Source organism: Lepus europaeus, chromosome 20, assembly GCF_033115175.1.
Source record: "Lepus europaeus isolate LE1 chromosome 20, mLepTim1.pri, whole genome shotgun sequence".
Taxonomy (NCBI): Eukaryota; Metazoa; Chordata; class Mammalia; order Lagomorpha; family Leporidae; genus Lepus; species Lepus europaeus.
The window spans coordinates 69,287,896-69,306,558 of NC_084846.1; the positions used below are offsets into that span (position 1 = coordinate 69,287,896).

Consider the following 18,663-nt stretch of genomic DNA (forward strand, 5'->3'; position numbering starts at 1 on the left):
AACCTGAGTTCTGACCAGGGAGGCAGACAGGGAACACAAAGGTACAACTTTGGTGAGTGCCCAAAAATATGAGGGATGCAAAAGTGGGTTCTGATGCCTGCACGTGGTAAAACAGACTTAACAGAGCTTACCACTGTGGTAGTATTTTATTTTAAAAAAGAATCATGTATTTTATTTGTTTGAAAGACAGAAAGATCTTTGGTTTACTCCCCAAAGGCCTCTAACAGCCACCGTAGCCAAGAACTCTCCATCTAGATCTTCCAACTGTGTGAGCCCAACTGCTTGAGCCACCACCACTGCCTCCCAAGGTGTGCCTTAGCAGGAAGCTGGTCTGGGGTGGAGCCAGATGTAGAGCCTGGACCCTCCAATATGGGAGGAGGTAGGCTTCCCAAGCAGCACCTTAATTGCACCAAGCACCCACCTCCAGGGTGAGTGTACAACTTGGGGTGCAGAGTTACACAAGGGCCATGACAGAGACTAGAGAAGCTGGTCCCTCAGAGGAGCCAGGGAGACAGGAGGCAGCTGCCAGTCTTCCAAGCTCAGATTCAGCCAACCCCAATGAATGGGGAAGATTTCCAGGCAGCAGAAATATCTCAATTTGCTGATTCTCTCCTTACTCGGGACAAGCAGCCTTGGCTGCACCTCAAAAGCTGGCCAAGGAGCTATTGTGCAGCCATTTTCTGAAAGTGACTCCTTCCTCCCCTTGCCACCCATGCCCTGGCCAGAAGCCTGTGAAGGGGAACGAGCCTTCTACATGCATGGTGAGCACAAGTGCAGCCACGAAGCATTTGTTTTCTTGACCCGGCTTGCCCCATGGTGAAAGAGATGTCACCAAGACTGAGACAACACAGGTGGTGTGCAGAGCCCTTGGGGACTGGGGAAGCAGAGGAGCAGAACTGTGACCTACCAGAAATACCACAGTCTCTGTATGGAGAGGGCCCGCACGCAGCACCGGGAGCCACAGCAATCCTCGTAGGAACGGCATCTGCAGAAAGAGAGCACAGGCTGATTACCGCTCTCACCAGCAGGAGAGCACAGGATGGCTACTGCTCTATGTCACAAGGTCATGACGTAATCATGCTTAGAAGAGAAAGTAACAGTGGTGAGGTATGTACTGCCACGCCTGCATGTCAGGAAACCAGTAGAAGGTGCTGAGATGGACGTGGTCAGTGCCTCACTACACACTCCATATGCCACACGGATTCCTGCTGGGGCATCAACTCTTACCAGCACTGCAGCCAGCAGACAGGCAGCAACCTGGCATCAATAAGGTGCCAACCCCCTCGGGCCTCACTGCTTGATGGTGTGGAAAGGGTGGACATACCTCCCTAAGTCCACTGAGGCTAAGAGCAGAGGTTGTAGAGTCATACAGAGGTACTATCCTCATCTCACCGCTCATAACTATGAGTCGTGTTCCCCATCTCTGACACACAGTGCAGGTCTGTCATTCCCATACGCTGTGTGGACTAGGATTACACCTGCTCACACTCCCTAGTGTGCCAGCACAGCCCACCAAGGGGGCACACACGGGAGGACCCAGTGCAAGCCACAGGTCGCTCAGATCCTTCAGTGTTTCTGTCCTTCCCTGACCCTACATGGTTTGCCTTTGCAAAGGGAAGATACTATAAAAGCTCAAATCCTTTCCTACCACACTTCAGTATTTACAGGAAACTTGTACCAGACAACTGAGTCCAAGAGGCAGCATATGGAGGCTGTTTCTCAACAGCACTGAATGATCACATGCTGGTGACCCAGATGTCTGCCAACTCTTTACTTTTAAAAGGGGTATCTGGTGGGGCCCACGCTGTGGCGTATTGGGTAAAGCCACCACCAGCATCGCAACTGGGAGCTGGTTCCAGTCCCAGCTACTCCACTTTCAATCCAGCTCTCTTCTGTGGCCTGGGAAAGCAGTGAAAGATGGTCCAAGTTTTTGGGCCCCTGCACCTGCAAGGGAGACCCAGAAGAAGCTCCTGGCTCCTGGCTTCAGATCAGTGAAGCTCCCGCCATTGCAGCTAATTGGGGAGTGAACCAGCAGATGAAATACCTCTCTCTCTGCCTCTCCTTCTCTCTCTGTTTTACTCTGCTTTTCAAATAAATAAATCTTAAAAAATAAAAATAAAAAAATAAAAGGGGTATCTTGGAGAAATGCGTAATTCTACTCAAGATCTTGGGCAATGCAAACAAAGCCTTTGTTTTGTAGGAAAATGTGTAGGAAACAGCTCCCTCGAGAACACTAGCTGGTTGGAGAGAGGCAGCAGCAGTGGCCTGTAGCTCAGCAGGTTTGCTCCAAAGCAGCTGCTTCCCAGTTCCTCAGCATGGCAGGTCCCTGGGGCTACCAGGCTGGTTCCCTCTTTCTGCACACACCCAGCACGGACTGCAGCGAACTATCATTTCAAGGACAAACTGAGCTGACAGACAACCCCACACTGCCACCGTCCCTGTCTCCCAATGAGCACAGACACACAGAGCAACACAACATCCCACAGACAATATGAGTGTCGCTGCAATTGCAATGAGATCCTCCCACGACAGTGAACTAAACGAGTCCGTTTAACCTGCTTTAGCCAACAAGCATCCAGCAGAGTGGCCTAAATGGGTGCTTATAAATCCTGCTGATTCTTACAACTGACGCAGTCCACAAACAGCCACCAAGGAGCTATAGGGAGCTTGATCCCAGTGTGTGGTGGGGGAGGAGGGATGGAGCAATCCTAACCGAGATGGAACTCCTGCTGTGGAGGAGCCTCCCTTCTGGACAACAGGATAAAGAGAAAAGTGTTGTTGGTGTGATACAACACGTGTGGGTGTGCACGCATGTGGGAGTTATGGAGGGGGGCACTCAGAGACATGCAGGACTTCTGCTTTTAGGGAGTAGAGCTCAGACAATTAACTGTAAACTAAGACATGTGGCCATGAAAATCCTTAGTGATTGTGTTAGATTCACAGAGTCTGACAGTGTGGCAGGCAGAATCCAAGATGTCCCCAAATGTCCACCCCTAGTGTACACATCTGCTCTCCCTTCAGTGTGCAGGGTCCTGTGAGTATGATGGGACGGTCACTGCCACAAACATAAAACTCCACTGTGGACAACTGCAGATGCCCCTGCCACAAGCTGTGAGGGCCACATGGCCAGATCCGTACAGGGTCTCTAGGAGCTAAAAGCAGTCTCAGCTGGACCACTGTCCCAATCACAGCAAATGAACACTGCCTATGACCTGAAAGAACCAGATGAGGGCCGCAGCCAGTCAGGCCCTTGTTTGTCTTGTGCAGCTCTGAAGAGAACCTTCTGTGCCATGCCCACACGTCTATAGGTGGTAAATGTATACTGCCCCAAGCTGCTAAATGCATAGTGATTATAATAAATAAGAACAAAGAATATAAACACGTCTAACATTAATACTGTTTTTCAACAAAATAAACTTATCTTGGGGCCACTGTTGTGCCAGCATCCCATATGAGCACTGGTTCAAGTCCTGGCTGCTCCACTTCTGACCCAACTCCCTGCTAATGGCCTGGGAAAGCAGTGGAAGATGGCCCAAGTGCTTCGGCCTCTCCCACGCACGTGCGAGACCAGGAAGAAGCTCCTAGCTCCTGGCTTTTGCCTGGCCCAGCCCCAGCTGTTGTAGCCATTTAAGGAGTGAACTAGCAGATGGAAGATCTCTCTTCTCTCCCTCTTTCTGTAACTCTGCCTTTAAAATAAGTCTTTAAAAAAATAAACCAACATTTTTTTATTTATTTATTTTTTTTATTTTGACAGGCAGAGTGGATAGTGAGAGAGAGAGAGACAGAGAGAAAGGTCTTCCTTTGCCGTTGGTTCACCCTCCGATGGCTGCTGCGGCCGGTGCATCTCGCTGATCCGAAGCCAGGAGCCAGGTGCTTCTCCTGGTCTCCCATGCGGGTGCAGGGCCCAAGCACTTGGGCCATCCTCCACTGCCTTCCCGGGCCATAGCAGAGAGCTGGCCTGGAAGAGGGGCAACTGGGATAGAATCCAGCGCCCCGACCGGGACTAGAACCCGGTGTGCTGGCGCCGCAAGGCAGAGGATTAGCCTGTTAAGCCACGGTGCCGGCCAACAAACATGTTTTAATTCCATTTTCTCATAAGGTTGTTGAAGAACTCTCATGTTATCAGAGCCATGTTTGAAATGAGCTTAGGAGATGAGTCACGCTGTGTCTCCTCTCCATCTGGCCACTCCTCCTGAAGCCACGAGTGGACCTGCCAGCATCGCAGGACAGCGCTCTGCACAGACACAGCCTCTCTTGCCACACTTCGTCTGAGTAACTAAGGGCCTCCTCCTCCACTGCCTCGGTTCTCCCCTCATTCCTTGGCCCCACTGTGGGAAGACCACAGAGACAGCGTGGAGAAAATATAGTGATTCCTGGGCACATGTCAGGAGGGCTCTGGGACACAGCCCATTCTTTAACAATGCCCATGCCGAGCAGACACAGTCCAGAGAAGTATACTTTCCATGTCAGTAATGCCCAGTTTGCAGCTACCTCAGTTGTTAAGACAGAAATAACAGGTGTGTCAGACGGGGTGAGCCACCAATGCCTCTGTAATACGAGGCACCAGGACAATGTTCCCAGGTGCCTAAGCCCAAAAGTGGATTGAGAAATTTATGCGGTTATATTTCACAAAGGTGAAAACTGACTTCAAAAAATGAGACAGCAGCAATGTAAGAACTGTCACATATGCTCACACGTGCACAAGGGTGGGTGTGTATCACAAACAATGTAAGCCCCATTTCTTCAGAGCTAATGCTGGGGAAGCCCTGGGTCAAAGTAGATAGGCTCAAATTCCTGTCATGTCTACAGTTGGCTCCTATCATCCTCCTGGAAGGTCCCAGTGGCCCAAGTCCCTTGACCATGAGGTCACCTCCCACTGTCCACAGTGCTAGTATTCTGTGTGTGTTACAAAGGTCAAATGGCTACTGCGGGGGACAGTTAAGGTACAGCAGCCACATGGGCTCCAGTTCAAATCCTGGCTGCCCCACTTTCAATCCAGCTTCCTGCTAATGTGCCTGGGAAAACAGCAAAGATGGCTGAAGTCCTTGGGCCCCTGTATTCACGTGGGAGACCCAGATGGAGTTCCAGGCTCCTGGCTTCAGCATGACCCAGGCCCAACCCTTTAGGCCATTTGGGGAGTGAGCCAACACATGGAAAAACAATCTCTCTAATTCTGCCTTCCAATAAATAATCTTTTTGTAAAAAAAGTGACCATGGCTATTCTTGCTCCAATTCTACTACTTTTATAAAAGTAATTTTAATGGAACGAAGATATATCTATTTATTTAAAATCTTTATTTATTTATTTACTTGAGAGTGAGAAGGAGGGATAGAGAGACAAAGAAAGAGTTCCCATACACTGGTTCACTCCCCAGATGCCAAAGCTGGGAGCCAGGAACACAATCCAGGTCTCCCATGAAGAAAGAAGGGAATCAACTACTTGAACCATCACTGCTGCCTCCCAGGGTGTGCATTGGCAGGAAGCTGGAGTCAGGAGCAGGAGCTGGCTACCAAACCTAGGTTCTCTGATGTGGATGCAGGCATCCTAATCAGTGTCTTAACCATTAAGCTAAACATCACCACCCCCAATTCTACTCTTTAATGTCCTGGGGTGAGCAAACCCTGGAGGGTGCAACACTCATGCAGAGCCTCTCACATGGGAGCACCCTGCTCCCCGAGGGGCAGGAAATATGGGCAGACACCTGTAGCTAGGAGGAGTTCAGCAGTGACCCGAGCTCAGTGCCACCATAATGCCCCCTGTGTTATTTTCCCCCAAGGATAACGAGTGCTGTGTCAGCTCTGCACAGGCCTGAAGGGGCCTTGGGACACCACCCAATGCTGGCAACCACAAATGTGGACAAAGAGGGAGGCAGGCATGTGGACTTCCTGAAGTGCTTCCCTTTGACAGCCAGGGTCAGGAGGAAGCATTTGCTGCTCTGAAATCCAAGCCTGCAGCTTATTTGTCCTCACATCTGAGGAAGAAGACAACAATTTGTCCCACTTCCACTCCGCTCCCCACAGATATGAAGGGAACAGAGGGAGCTATGCAGGTGGAAATGGCTAGTACATGGAACAGAGTGGACAGGAATTCACTTACAACATTAGAATCCATGGGCTATCACTACACCTACACCCTGATTCCTTTTTCAGTGGCTCCACAAATCAGTTAAGATATGTCCAGGCCCACTGAACACTGTCTTTGCTTGGGCTACTGTGACAAAACCAAAGACATTCACTTGTCACAGTTCTGGAGTGGGAGGTCCAGGGTCCGGCACTGGAGGAAGGCAGCAGCTCCCTACTTTGCAGGCCTCCTTGTGTCATGTACCCACATGCTGGAGGCGAGAGAAGTGGCTGAATCATGGAAGGCTTGCCAGGACAGGGGCAGTGTGCCCAGAGGAGAACTCAACATTCAGGACATCTGCCACGTGTCAGGCGCTGTCCTAGGCACAGGGACCTCAAATATTTATGAGTCACTGTACTCAGGGACTCACAATAGTGAAGACACAGCTGCCAAGGATCTTGAAAACCTACTGCTGAAAACCTACTGATGCCAGTATTGTAGGTGGCAGCTCAGCCCCCTGCACCACAACACCAGCCCTGAACCTAATGCTTTTAAGCAGAAAAGTGACATGAAAATTTAGAAGGAAGGAGAACTGGATGTAAGAAGAGAAGACCCACAGAAAGTTTCTGCAATGGTTCAGATGAGTGTGAACCAGGGCCTGGGGAACAGGGAGGAGAGGCTCAGAAAGGTCAGAATCCAGGAGAGCAGCCGTGTGGTTAGGGTCTTCCAGCAGCTATGAGACTAAAGACACCATTCCTGCAGGCGGCACGAAGCATCACCAAGTGCACGGCTCACTCTTCACAGTGACTTTTTCGTTCTCCAGGACAGGGCTTCTGGGGCACCAGTCCCTCCTCCTCACAATGGAAGAGAAGAGGCAGAAGGAAACCAAAGCAGCATGCTTGTAGGTGTTCCCCAGCTCCAGCCCAGTGTGAGAGCACTTTCATGATACGTTAAAGAGTAAGTGAACAAAAATACAAAGTGATCTCTGACTCCCAACCTGAGGCACAGCTGGAAAAGTGCCTGTGCTCCAGGACGAACACAGCAGAGGGAGCTTGATCCACATTTGTGTCAGAAGCTGAATCGAGGACATGAGGCTTACCAATGAGAATTCACTCTACTGAGAAGAACCAAAGTGTTTTATCTCCCTGTTGTCCCACAGCCATCTTTCTGCAATCTGATAACTGTAATGAGAGTCACAGTCCTTAGGCCACTGCTTCATTTTCCAAGAGAGCTTTTTCTTCTCACAGCTGTAAAGGCTTTCTGCTGAGGCTCCCATAGAACAGGGGCATTAAGGTCTCCTGCTCGTCAACATGAAACAAGACATACCAGCAATCTCCCGTGCTGAGGCAGGCAGCCTTCTCCCTTCTGCGTGAGTCTTGTCAAGAACGCCGGGGGGGGGGGGGGGGGGGGCAGTGCTGTGGCACAGCAGGTAAAGCCACCGCCTGCAGTGCCAGCATCCCATATGGGTGCTGGTTCAAGTCCCAGCTGCTCCACTTCCTACCCAGCTCTCTGCTATGGCTTGGGAAAGCAGTGGAAGATGGCCCAAGTCCTTGGCCCCCTGCACCCATGTGGGAGACCTGGAAGAAGCTCCTGGCTTCAGATCAGCACAGCTCTGGCCATTGCACCCATCTGGGGATCGACCCAGTGGATGGAAGATCGATCGATCAATCGATCGATCTCTCTCTCTGCCTCTGCCTCTCTGTAACTCTGCCTTTCAAATAAGTAAATAAATCTTTAAAAAGAAAAGAAAAGAAAAAAGAAAAATGCCAGGGAACAAACACTGGGACCTTCTGCTATCATTCAAAATTGGCAGAGACCAGTTCCAGGCCCCCATGGATGCCCAAGTCCCTTATGCGAAATGGTCTAGCATTCCCACAGAACTACACACATGCTCCCATATATATCAATTCTTCTCCAGATTATCCCTGACCCTAACACAGTATACACTCAAGGTAAATAATTGGTGTATCGTATTACTGTATTGTTTGGTGAATAATAGCAAGAAGAAAAGTCTGTACTTCCTAATACAGACACAATTTTTTCCTTGATATCCTCCATGGAATGTGAAAATTGCAGCTAGGAAGAGCCAGCTGTATTATATATCTCCTGTCCAGTTACTCTTGGTGTGAGAGTACATAGCATTCATGTTCACTCCTGAAAAAAAATCTCTTATTTGGAGCTGGTGTTGTGAGGCAGCAGGTTAAGTTGCTGCCTGTCATACCAGCAATTCTACATGGGCCTCAGTTTGAGTTCTAGCACTCCAACTCTGATCCAACTCCTTGTTAACACACCCAAGAAAGTAGCAGAGGATGACCCAAGTGCTTGGGCCCCTGCACTTCCATGAGAAACCCAGATGGACTTCCAGGCTCTTTGCTTCAGTCTGGCTCAACCCTGGCCATTGTAGCCATTTGGGGAGTAAACCAGTAGGTGGAAGATTTATCCCTCTCTCCCTCCCTCTCTCCCTCCCTCTCTCTCTAACTCTGCCTTTCAAATAAAATAAATAAATCTTTAAAAAAAAAACTAGGCTCATATTTTAGAATATTAAAAATAACAGCTTCTGGGGAAAACTTGTTTGGGATATTCCACTCAAAATCTGTGGAATTTCAAACACAATGAAAACCAGTAACTGACAATCTGGCCACCTAGGCAGGCTGCTCCCCACAGCTGGTGGCTAGCCAGATATTAAAGCACATGAAAACAACAGACAGAAAACTGTGCCTTAATTAGAGCCAGACTGGCAGACACTGATGTGGGCACAGGAAGAGAAAAAATCCTGTGGCCAGAGCCAGCAAGGCTGTGACAGTGCCTGTTTTGAGAGGCGCTCAGGATGGGCAATCACTGGGATTTCACATACAGTACACACATGCACACACACATGCAGTCACAGCAGACCAGCCAAGGAATTTTTCTTGTTCTGCCCAAGACTGTAAAATCTATTCCTATTACCCTTGCTCTCTTTCACAAGAAAATCTGTACAAACCAAAATGACTTTTGCCTTCCCTAGATACCTTGTCCCTTTATATGAACCACACAAAAGCTGACCTGCATCACAGAACAGAGCAGGTATTTCACGCTGCCAGCAAAGTGCCTGGTCTGAGCAGCTACATGCTGCCAGCGAGGTCACCTGCTTGTCCCTGAGTAGAAGCAGGCCTGAAACCTGGGGTGGAGGCTGTATTACACGTGGGCTTTCTCTCCCATAATGCAATCTTCTACCTATAAAGAAATAATCCCCAGAGAAAGATGGGATCACAGAATGAAACCAACAGTGCAAATACTTACATATAATACGTTGGATAGAGTCCTTCAAAGTACCAGCAATGTTTTTTGGCCTCTGAGCACTGCAAACAGAAGCAAGAGAAACACTGTCAGGGCAAAGAACATGTACTCTGTTGATAAGATCTCACATACAGCAGGAGGACCAAGGATACTGCAGAACCAGGAAGCTATCATCCACCTCCCTCTCTCATGGCTTATTTTTTTTTTTTTAAGATTTATTTATTTATTTGAAAGGCAGAGTTAAGGAGAGGCAGAGGCAGAGAGAAGTCTTCCATCCACTAGTTCACTCTCCCAAATGGACACAACAGCCAGGGCTGGACCAGGTTAAATCTGGGAGCCAGGAGCTTCATGGGGATCTCCCATGTGGGTGCAGGAGCCCAAGCACTTGGGCCATCTTCAGGCTGCTTTCCTAGGCCATTAGCAAGGAGCTAGATCAGAAGTGGGGCACCCATATGGGATGCTCAAACCAGCAACTGTATGCAATGTTGGCGCAGCTAGTGGCAGCTTAACCCTGCTACGACTTCTTATTTTTTTAAAGTTTTATAAAGGAAGCTAAGTACCTATTTTCCTATTACTTTACTAGAGTTTCACATCTTTAAATACATTGAGAGGTAGGGCATTTAGCAGAGCAGTTAGGATGCCTGAATCCTATATCCACATACCCGGGTTCCATTCCTAGACCCAGCAACTGACTCTAGCTTCCTGTTAATGCAGACCCTAGGAGGCAACGAAGATGCTTCAAGTAGTCGAGTCCCTGCCACCCCAGCGACAGGCATCTGAGGAGTGAACCAGCAGGTGGGAGTTCTGATTCTTTCCCGTCTCTATGCCTCCCAAAATTGTATAAATGTTAAAAAGAAAAATATATAAAATTTAAAATAGACGATAACCATTTCATTAAAAAGGCAAAAAAGATAATTCACTTATTAAAATTTACATGGTAGGATATGAGAGTACTTTAGAAAGTTTGTGAGAGGGGCCAATGTTGTGGCGCATCAGGTAAAGCCACCACCTGTGAAACCAGCATCATATATGGGTGCTCCACTTCCCTGGCTGCTCCACTTCCAATCAAGCTCCCTGATAATGGACTGAGAAAGTAGCGGAAGACGGCCCAAGTGCTTGGGCCCCTGCCACCCATGTGGTAGATCTGGATGAAGCTCCTGGCTCCTGGCTTCAGCCTCGGTTATTGTGGCCATCTAGGGAGTGTGCCAGCAGATGGAAGATCTCTCTTATCTCTGTCTCTCTCTGTGTGTCTCTGTAACTGACTTTCTAAATAAATAAGTCTTTAAAAAAAGTCTGTGGGAAAATATCATGAAAATACATTTGTTTTGGTACAAAAAAATTTTGAAATCTATGCTGATTCTCTAAATATGCATTTCCATGAACTTTTTGAAGACCTCTCATACTTCAGATTACTAAAGAACACATGGGGAAAAAAAAGTAATACAAAGATTTCCATTTTGCCCCAGATGCTGTTTTTGAAAGACTTCTCCCACACTTATAACATTTCTAGACCTTTGTATCTTAAAATGTCCCAAAAGCCCTGTTTAATCCCCATTAGAGCTGCAGTGAGGATGGTGTGTGTCAGAGGCCATAAGTCAGAACTCCAGAGTCCCCTCACTTGTGGGAAGAGACTGGGCAGGAGGGAGGAGAGGCAAGGGAGCCTCCCCTGAGCTTCCCAAGGGAGTCAAGGTCACCACGTGCTGGGCAGACCTTGCAGCAGAAATGCTCTGACCGTCTGAACTAGGCTTTGCTAAGATTACTCTACTCACGCCACCACCTTTCATGTAAATGCACAGCTTCCTGCCTCCCTGTATGTAAGAAAATCCTCAAATATTACAGTGCAGGAGCACCAGCAGAGGAACAGCAAAAACAAAGCTTTCTTTGGAAAAGGAAGGGCTCACTGTCCTGCCCAGGCCCCTCCCTCAAGGCAGGAGAGGAGCTGACCACAATCTGCTCCACAGCCACAACATCTTAGAAATGGACATATTTCCAGCAGCAGCCAACTGCACGTGGTACCTATTACACTGGGCTATGAAAACAGCCCATGACAACAGGATTTCTGGAATGTATTTCAAGACATTCAGAAGCATACTGAATGTCAGAAGCAAAGTGACCACTTTTTATTAATGGAAAAAGATTTAATTTAGACCAGGTAAGCTCATGCTCAGTTCAAGAAATGAAGCTCAATGGTGTAACAGGCTAGGCCCCCGCCTGTGGTTCCAGCATCCCAGATGGACGCCGCTTTGTGTCCAGCTGCTCCTCTTCCGATCCAGCTCTCTGCTTATGGCCTGGGAAAGCAGTAGATGGCCCAAGTGCTTGGGCCCCTACACCCACGTGGAAGACCTAGAAAAAGCTCCTGGCTTCAGGTCAGTTCAGCTCCTGCCGCTGCAGCTATCTGGGGAATGAATTAGTGGACAGAAGAGCTCTATCTCTGTCTTTCCCTCTGTCTATAATTCTACCTCTCAAATAAATAAAATAAAAATAAATGACACTCAGATTGCTGAAGAAATCAATGTATTTTGGCAAGAAAGGGCAATTTCAGGCCTCTATGACCCATGATTCAACTCATTTCATTAAAGTCTCCTTTGCCCCAATTACAATTGGCCTCTGTAGTTTTCTGCGATGACCAGAGGAAAAAACAGGTCTTTCTTCCCTGTAGCGTTTAAACGCTTCTTTACTCTCCACCTCTACCAGACAGTTGCAAACCCTCCTGGCACCAATGCAAGCTCCACACAATCTAGAATCTCTCCAGATACCAGGAGCCCTAGACTTGCAGCCTGCAGCCTCCTGCAGCCCTGGCTGCTCTTGCGGGTGACACCACAGACTCACGCACAGGGCCAGCACACAGAGGTGGCCTGGAAATGAATGCAGCTCCCGCTTCCACAGCTTCCTCCCTGGAATTCCCCAACTCAAGGAGCCCCGGTCCTCCAGCACCATACCCCTAACTCCCAGGGCAGCAACCAAGGTGCAGCAGTTTAGAAAGCACTCTTCCTTCCATCCTTCCAAAGTCATTTCACGGTTTTCAGTTCACATGATCTCTGGAACACATGAGTGTAAGGCATGCCATCTTACATGTGAAAACACTGGAGCACTTAGGCAGTGTCCTCCTCAGAGTTACCTGTTTTGAAAGTGGCAAAATCAACCCTCAACACTGGGTCTCTTAGACTGACAAACACTGCTGTGAGTATTTCCTGTGCCCACCCCAACTCCCAGTGCTGGGGTGAGACTATAGCACAGCAGGTAGACATGGAGAGCCTGCCAGTCACAGGATGACAGCCTTGGAAAGGTATCCCAGCTGCCTCAACACAAAATGCTCAGCTGCTTATGTTGGGTGTGTGTGTGCGCATGCTTTAAGGCTATAAAAGGTGATATGAGGGGTCAGCAGTGTGGCACAGTGAGTTAAGCCATCACCTACAATGCAGGCATCTCATACAGGAGCACCAGTTAAAGTCCCATCTGCTCTGCTTCTGATCCAGCTCCCTGTTAATGCTCTTGGGAAAGCAGCAGAAGATGGTCCAAGTGCTTGGAACCCTGTCACCCATGTAAGAGACTTGGATGGGGTTCCAGGCTCCTGGCTTCAGCCTGGCCCAGTTCCGGCCATTGCAGCCATTTGGGGATTGAACTGGTAGAAGGAAAATCTGTCTCTCCCTCCCTGTCACTCTCCTTTCAAGCAATACAAACTTAAAAAAAAAAAAAAAATTGATACATAAGCACTGAATTGTTACACATAGCACAATTCCCTGAAACACTCAGAAATGTCTGTTGGGAAAGAAATTTAGGAATATTTGGAAACCTACTCTTGTATTTGCCTCTAAGCACTGAGGATCTCTCTACATACAAGCAATTCCATTTCCACAGAGCTACTTACTATGGCATTATTTCTTACAGGAAAAGCCTGACAATGCAAATGACCAGCAGAGGCGGCTTGTTAATACTTGGAGGTGCTCCCACAGAGGATACCACATAGCAACAAGAACTAATTAAAGCACAGCAGTGCTCCCACACAGGACACCACCCAGCAACAAGAACTGGTTAATGCATGGCAGTGCTCCACACAGCAGATACCGCACAACAAGAACTAGTTAAGGGGCCAGTGCTGTGGCGTATCAGGTAAAGCCATAGCCTGCATATGGGTGCCATATGGGTGCCCGTTCAAATCCAGCTGCTCCACTTCCAATCCAGCCCTCTGCTATGGCTTGGGAAAGCAGAAGAAGACGGTGCAAGTCCTTGGGCCCCTGCATCTGCATGGGAGACCCGGAAGAAGCTCCTGTTTCCTGGATTAGCCTAACTCTGGCCATTGCAGCCAACTGGGGAGTGAACCAGCAGATGGAAGACCTCTCTCTCTCTCTCTCTCTCTCTCTCTCTCTCTCTCTCCCTCTCCTCTCTCTGCGTAACTCAAATAAATAAATAAATCTTAAAAAAAAAAAAAAAAGAACTGGTTAAAGCATGGCAATGCTAGCACAGAGAGGATACCACAGGGCAATAAGATCTAGTTGAAGCACAGCAGTGCTCCCACACAGCAAACACCATGCAGCAAGAACTGGTTGTTGCATGGCAACTGGTTAATTGGGGCCAGCATTGTGGTGGAGCAGTCCCAGCTGCTCCACTTCTGATCCAACTCCCTGCTAATGCACCTGGGAAAGCAACGCAGGATGGCCCAAGGTCTTGAGCCCCTGCACCCACATGGGAGACCTGGAAAAAAGCTCCTGGCTTTAGTCTGGCCCAGCCCTGGACACGGCAGCCTTCTCAGGGGTGAACCAGAAGATAGAAGATCAATCTCTCTAAGATTGCCTTTCAAATAAATGAATTTTTAAAATAAAAACTGATTAATGCATGGCACTGCTCCCACACACAGACGCCACATAGCAGCAAGAAACGGTTACTGCATGGCACTGTTTTCACACAGCAACAAGAACTGGTTAATGCACAGCAGTGCTCCCACAGCAGGTACTATACTGAAAAAGCAAAACACACAAAATTTGCATTTAGTATGCAACCTTTAGTACATGTGGCTTCTGCTGTTTACAAAAAGAATTGCAGGAAATGTACAGTAATGATGGATGTTTTCACTCTGTGGGAAGAGGGGGAGGGTGGAAGAGACAAGAATAAGAATGGATTTTTCCAAATGCATCTTTTAACATAATTTGATGTTTGAACTGAGTATTTTTTAAAGTCAAAAGAATTACCAAAAAAACCCACCACATTCTCTTCAAAAACTGTTTAAACTGTATACAAACTAAGAAGAAAAAAAGCAAAGTTTAGGGTTTTATTTCCACACCTGAAAGTAAGCTTACTCATTTTACAAAGACAGGGACACACTTTCTTAAGGAATGACAGCCTGAGTAACCAGAAAACACATTCATGGGAGAGGCTGGGTGTTTTTTGTCACGGACCAGGCATCCACAGCAGTTAAGACCCCACACAAGGTTCTGGGCAAACAGCAGGCTCTCAGAGAGCTCAAAACACAGCATTTCTTCCAAGTGTACAACATAAACAAACACAATAAACACAGCTGTCTGCTCCTTGAGGAGATCACCAAGCGTTGTAGCGTAAGTGTTAGCCGAGTGGGGTCCTGAGGAAGTGGCTGCCGTCAGGAGGAAGGAATCAGGACTCCACAGCTGGGCCTGGAAAGGTCTGTGGGATGTCGGCACTGGGGAGAACCCCGGTGCTGACTGCTCAAGGACAAGCATATCTGCAGATGCCCCTGAGCAAGCCTAAGTACAGCTATCCACATTTAGCCAGGATCGCAATAAGCCCCACAGCACAAATCCTTGCTAATCACCATGTAATCCTCACACTGACCCAGGGTCTCCGTGTCTATGTGTGCTAGATGTGGAGTGCCCAGGATAACATGCTCTGTTCTCCTATCCCAAGTTAGGGCAAGGTACGGTCAAACTCTGGGACACACAGAGTGAATCTCAGGGTCCCAGATATTCACAACAATGTGGATTTTGTCTCAATTCCATCTTTTGTCCTTTGGTGGACTATGGGGTACACGGTGGGATCTTCAGGTGACCAGCAGACAAAGGAATGGCTGACAGAACCAGTCTCAGCCACACCTGGAACCTGTAGGGCTCCTTGCTTTCTTCGTCATGGCAACAGTCTTAGCCCAGCAGTCTGTCCTGGTCAAGTCCCAAGATCTGTTTCAAATTGGGCAGACGCCCCAGGAGCATCGACCCAATGGGGCTGTCTTGCCTTGCTGGCCAGAGAGAGAGAGACCCCTGCTGTGTCCCAGTGCTGCCTTCATGCTCGTCAAAAGCTGAACTTGACACACAGGCAATGAGATGCTGACTGAGCTAAGTTCCAGCCCAGTGAAGGTGAACACTTGACATTCCACACAGACTGAGAACAAAGGGAGCTGGCAGGATGCAGCCAGGTCCATGCACAGAGAGGGAGGGCAGTGCCAGCCTGCAACTCCGAACAGGAATTCATGCAGGGAATGACAATTACTTCCAGGTCTCTGAACGTCAACTGAGAGGAGTGGTCATGCCTTCAATTCCTGTATTAGAATTTTAATTTATTCTCTAAGTGCTAATTCCTCATTCCTTGGGTTTATGGAGATGTTGTTTGTCAGGGAGCATCTTGATTTTTCAGGGGTAGAAGTGGAAGGCTTCCTACAAGCACTGTAATTACGCATGGGAAGAAAATGGAGAAGCCCTTAAGACACAGAAGATCCTCCAGTGTCCCATAAGAGAGACCACAGCGAACAAGAAGGACCAGAGACACAGCAACACTCCCCAAGACTGGGAAGACTCTAGGGAAATGTAGGTGTTCAGATACAAATTGTGCCCCCATCTCAAATCTGGGGAGACTTCCATGAGCTCTCACAACTTACTCTGAATGCTTACTTTATCTGCTATAGTTTTCAACAAAACAGAGAGAGGCACTGGGCCGGGCCAGGCTGGTGCTGACGTGTACTGGGTAAAGCCGCTGCCTGTGACCCAGCATCCCATGTGGGTGTCAGTTTGCATCCCCGCTGCTGCACTTTGGATCTAGCTCCCTGCTAATGGCCTGGGAAAGCAGCCAAATATGGCCCAAGTGCTTTGGCTCCTGCCACCCACATGGGAAACCAGGATAGCCTGGCCCAGCGCTGGCCGTTGTAGAGATCTGGGCAATGAAACAGTGGATGGAGGATCTCTGTCTCTCCCTCTCTCTGCAACTCAGACTTTCAAAATAAATAAATAAATCTTTAAGAAAAAAAAAAAAAAGAAAGAAATAGAGGCAGCAGTGTCCCCCAGGTCCCCAGTGCAGGTACAAACCACATCTCCAGCAGATGGGAATTAACTAAATGACAAACCAAATCAAAACAAACAATACCAGAAAACAGCTAAGTAAATATCTTTAAACAATAAAGAGTTTATATAATTCATTAAGATAATTACAATATGAAAAATATATACAAGAATTTTTGAAGGAAACATAAAAGAACAATAATCCTATTGTAAGATAATATTCATTAATACACAAATAAATGAAAAGTATAAATGGTACAGTTTCTATTTATCAAGTTGATTTAAAAAAAGCCCTGGTATTCATTGTTGAGAATGAAGGAAAAACATATCACAACATATTGAGAAAGTAAGCATTATGTCTCAGTAGGACAATTTTTCAATCCATCTCAAAAATCCCTAAAATGTACGCAACTTCAGCAGGGCCTTTACATTCATCCCAAGGAAATGATAACAATTGTGAACAGCATTAAAAAAAATCTGGAAATGGCCAAAATTTTCAAAATAAAATTCTGAAGCTCATATTTCAAAATAGCTTCTCAAATTATAGTTTCAATATAATTTTGGTTAATAAACATGTAATATATCCACAAAACAACACAGTAAGTGTTTACTATTAGATTGAGAAGAAATATGCTAATATGGACTACTTTGCTAATAAAAAAGCCAATATTTAGGACTGTGTATTTTTGTCATGTCATAGGAGAGAAAATAATAGAAAACATATGAACCAAACTACTGGCAATAAATTAGCTGTTAGGTATGCACTTTCTGGTAGTCAGGGTCCAATTTTTCTGTATGGAACTCACAGCTTTTATTTGTAAATCTCAATTAAGTTTTAACATTGACCAACAAGGTTTAATTAAAAAGTAACAGATGAGCAAAGTCTCTGAAAAACAATGTATCAGGCTGGAAAGATTATATCAAAACGAATGTAGCCAGCAATTAAAACTCTGCTTATAAGAAGCTTAACTTCATGAAAAATCTTCATTTCATACAATCAATTTAAGACATATTACATGTGCTTCATTTCAACAAGGAAAAAAATTCATTCTTAGAGGCCGGTGCCGCGGCTCACTAGGCTAATCCTCCGCCTGCGGCGCCGGCACCCCAGGTTCTGTCCCGGTTGCTCCTCTTCCAGGCCAGCTCTCTGCTGTGGCCCAGGAAGGCAGTGGAGGATGGCCCAAGTGCTTAGGCCCTGCACCCGCATGGGAGACCAGGAGGAAGCTCCTGGCTCCTGGTTTTGGATCGGCGCAGCGCGCCGGCCATAGCAGCCCTTTGGTGGGTGAACCAACGGAAAAGGAAGACCTTTCTCTCTCTCTCTCTCTCTAACTCTGCCTGTCAAAAAAACAAAAAACAAACAAAAAAACGAATTCATTCGTAGACAAAAGAATGCAATGGCGTAAGTGCAACCACTGAATTCACCTCTGTTCCCCCAAAATAACCTTCTATGGGCTATTAGGAATTAAATCTCCCAACATCCTCAGACCTCAATGCTGTCATTCACTGCTTTTCCAGGGGCAAAAAGGAAGCCCAAGAGCACCCAGAGCTTTGCCAAGGAGAGCCTGCCTCCTTGCAGAACAGCAGGCTCAGGAGCATGCACGCCTGTGCTGTACTATGATGTGCATACTTCCTGGTTTTCTTGCATGTGTCCTGGCCCATAACTCCCTCCCCAGAGTAGGCCACAGAAACTCAGCAGATTCTGAGACCTCCTCACTCCAGGGGGTCCTGCAGAAAGAGCTGCCGAAGAGTCTGCACCGTTTCTGCATCCAGCCTGTCCATTCAGAGGACAGGGTTCAGAGGGTGTCCTGGCAAGAAGGCGGCAAGAGCACAGCCAGGTTCTGGGAAGCTGCACCCTGCCTTCCATGGACAGAAACCCAGAACCCACCACCACCACCACCACCACCACCACCACACACTATCTCTTCCTCTGGATGCTTATTTGTAGCCTTTAAGTTATATTTATAATAAACTGATGAATGTAAAATAACTGGAGCTTGAAGAGGCAGTGGTGGGAACCCCAGAGTGTATCCAGTAGGTCAGAAACTCCAGAGCCCTTGCCTTATGACTTGGTCTGAAGTAGGACAGTCCCAGGGA

The 18,663-nt window shown here is 47.5% G+C and overlaps 1 protein-coding gene across 2 annotated transcripts in view; it reads right to left on the bottom strand.

Moving 5' to 3' along the window:
- The window catches only part of VOPP1 (VOPP1 WW domain binding protein), a 57,255-nt gene that overhangs the window by 19,518 nt on the left and 19,074 nt on the right, over nucleotides 1-18,663 (bottom strand). For both annotated transcript variants that reach the window (XM_062178401.1, XM_062178400.1), the window contains exons 2-3: nucleotides 9,341-9,399; nucleotides 908-985 (exon numbers count right to left, since the gene is read on the bottom strand). In XM_062178401.1, the coding sequence (XP_062034385.1) occupies nucleotides 908-985; nucleotides 9,341-9,399 (137 nt within the window). The remainder of the gene's footprint in view (nucleotides 1-907; nucleotides 986-9,340; nucleotides 9,400-18,663) is intronic.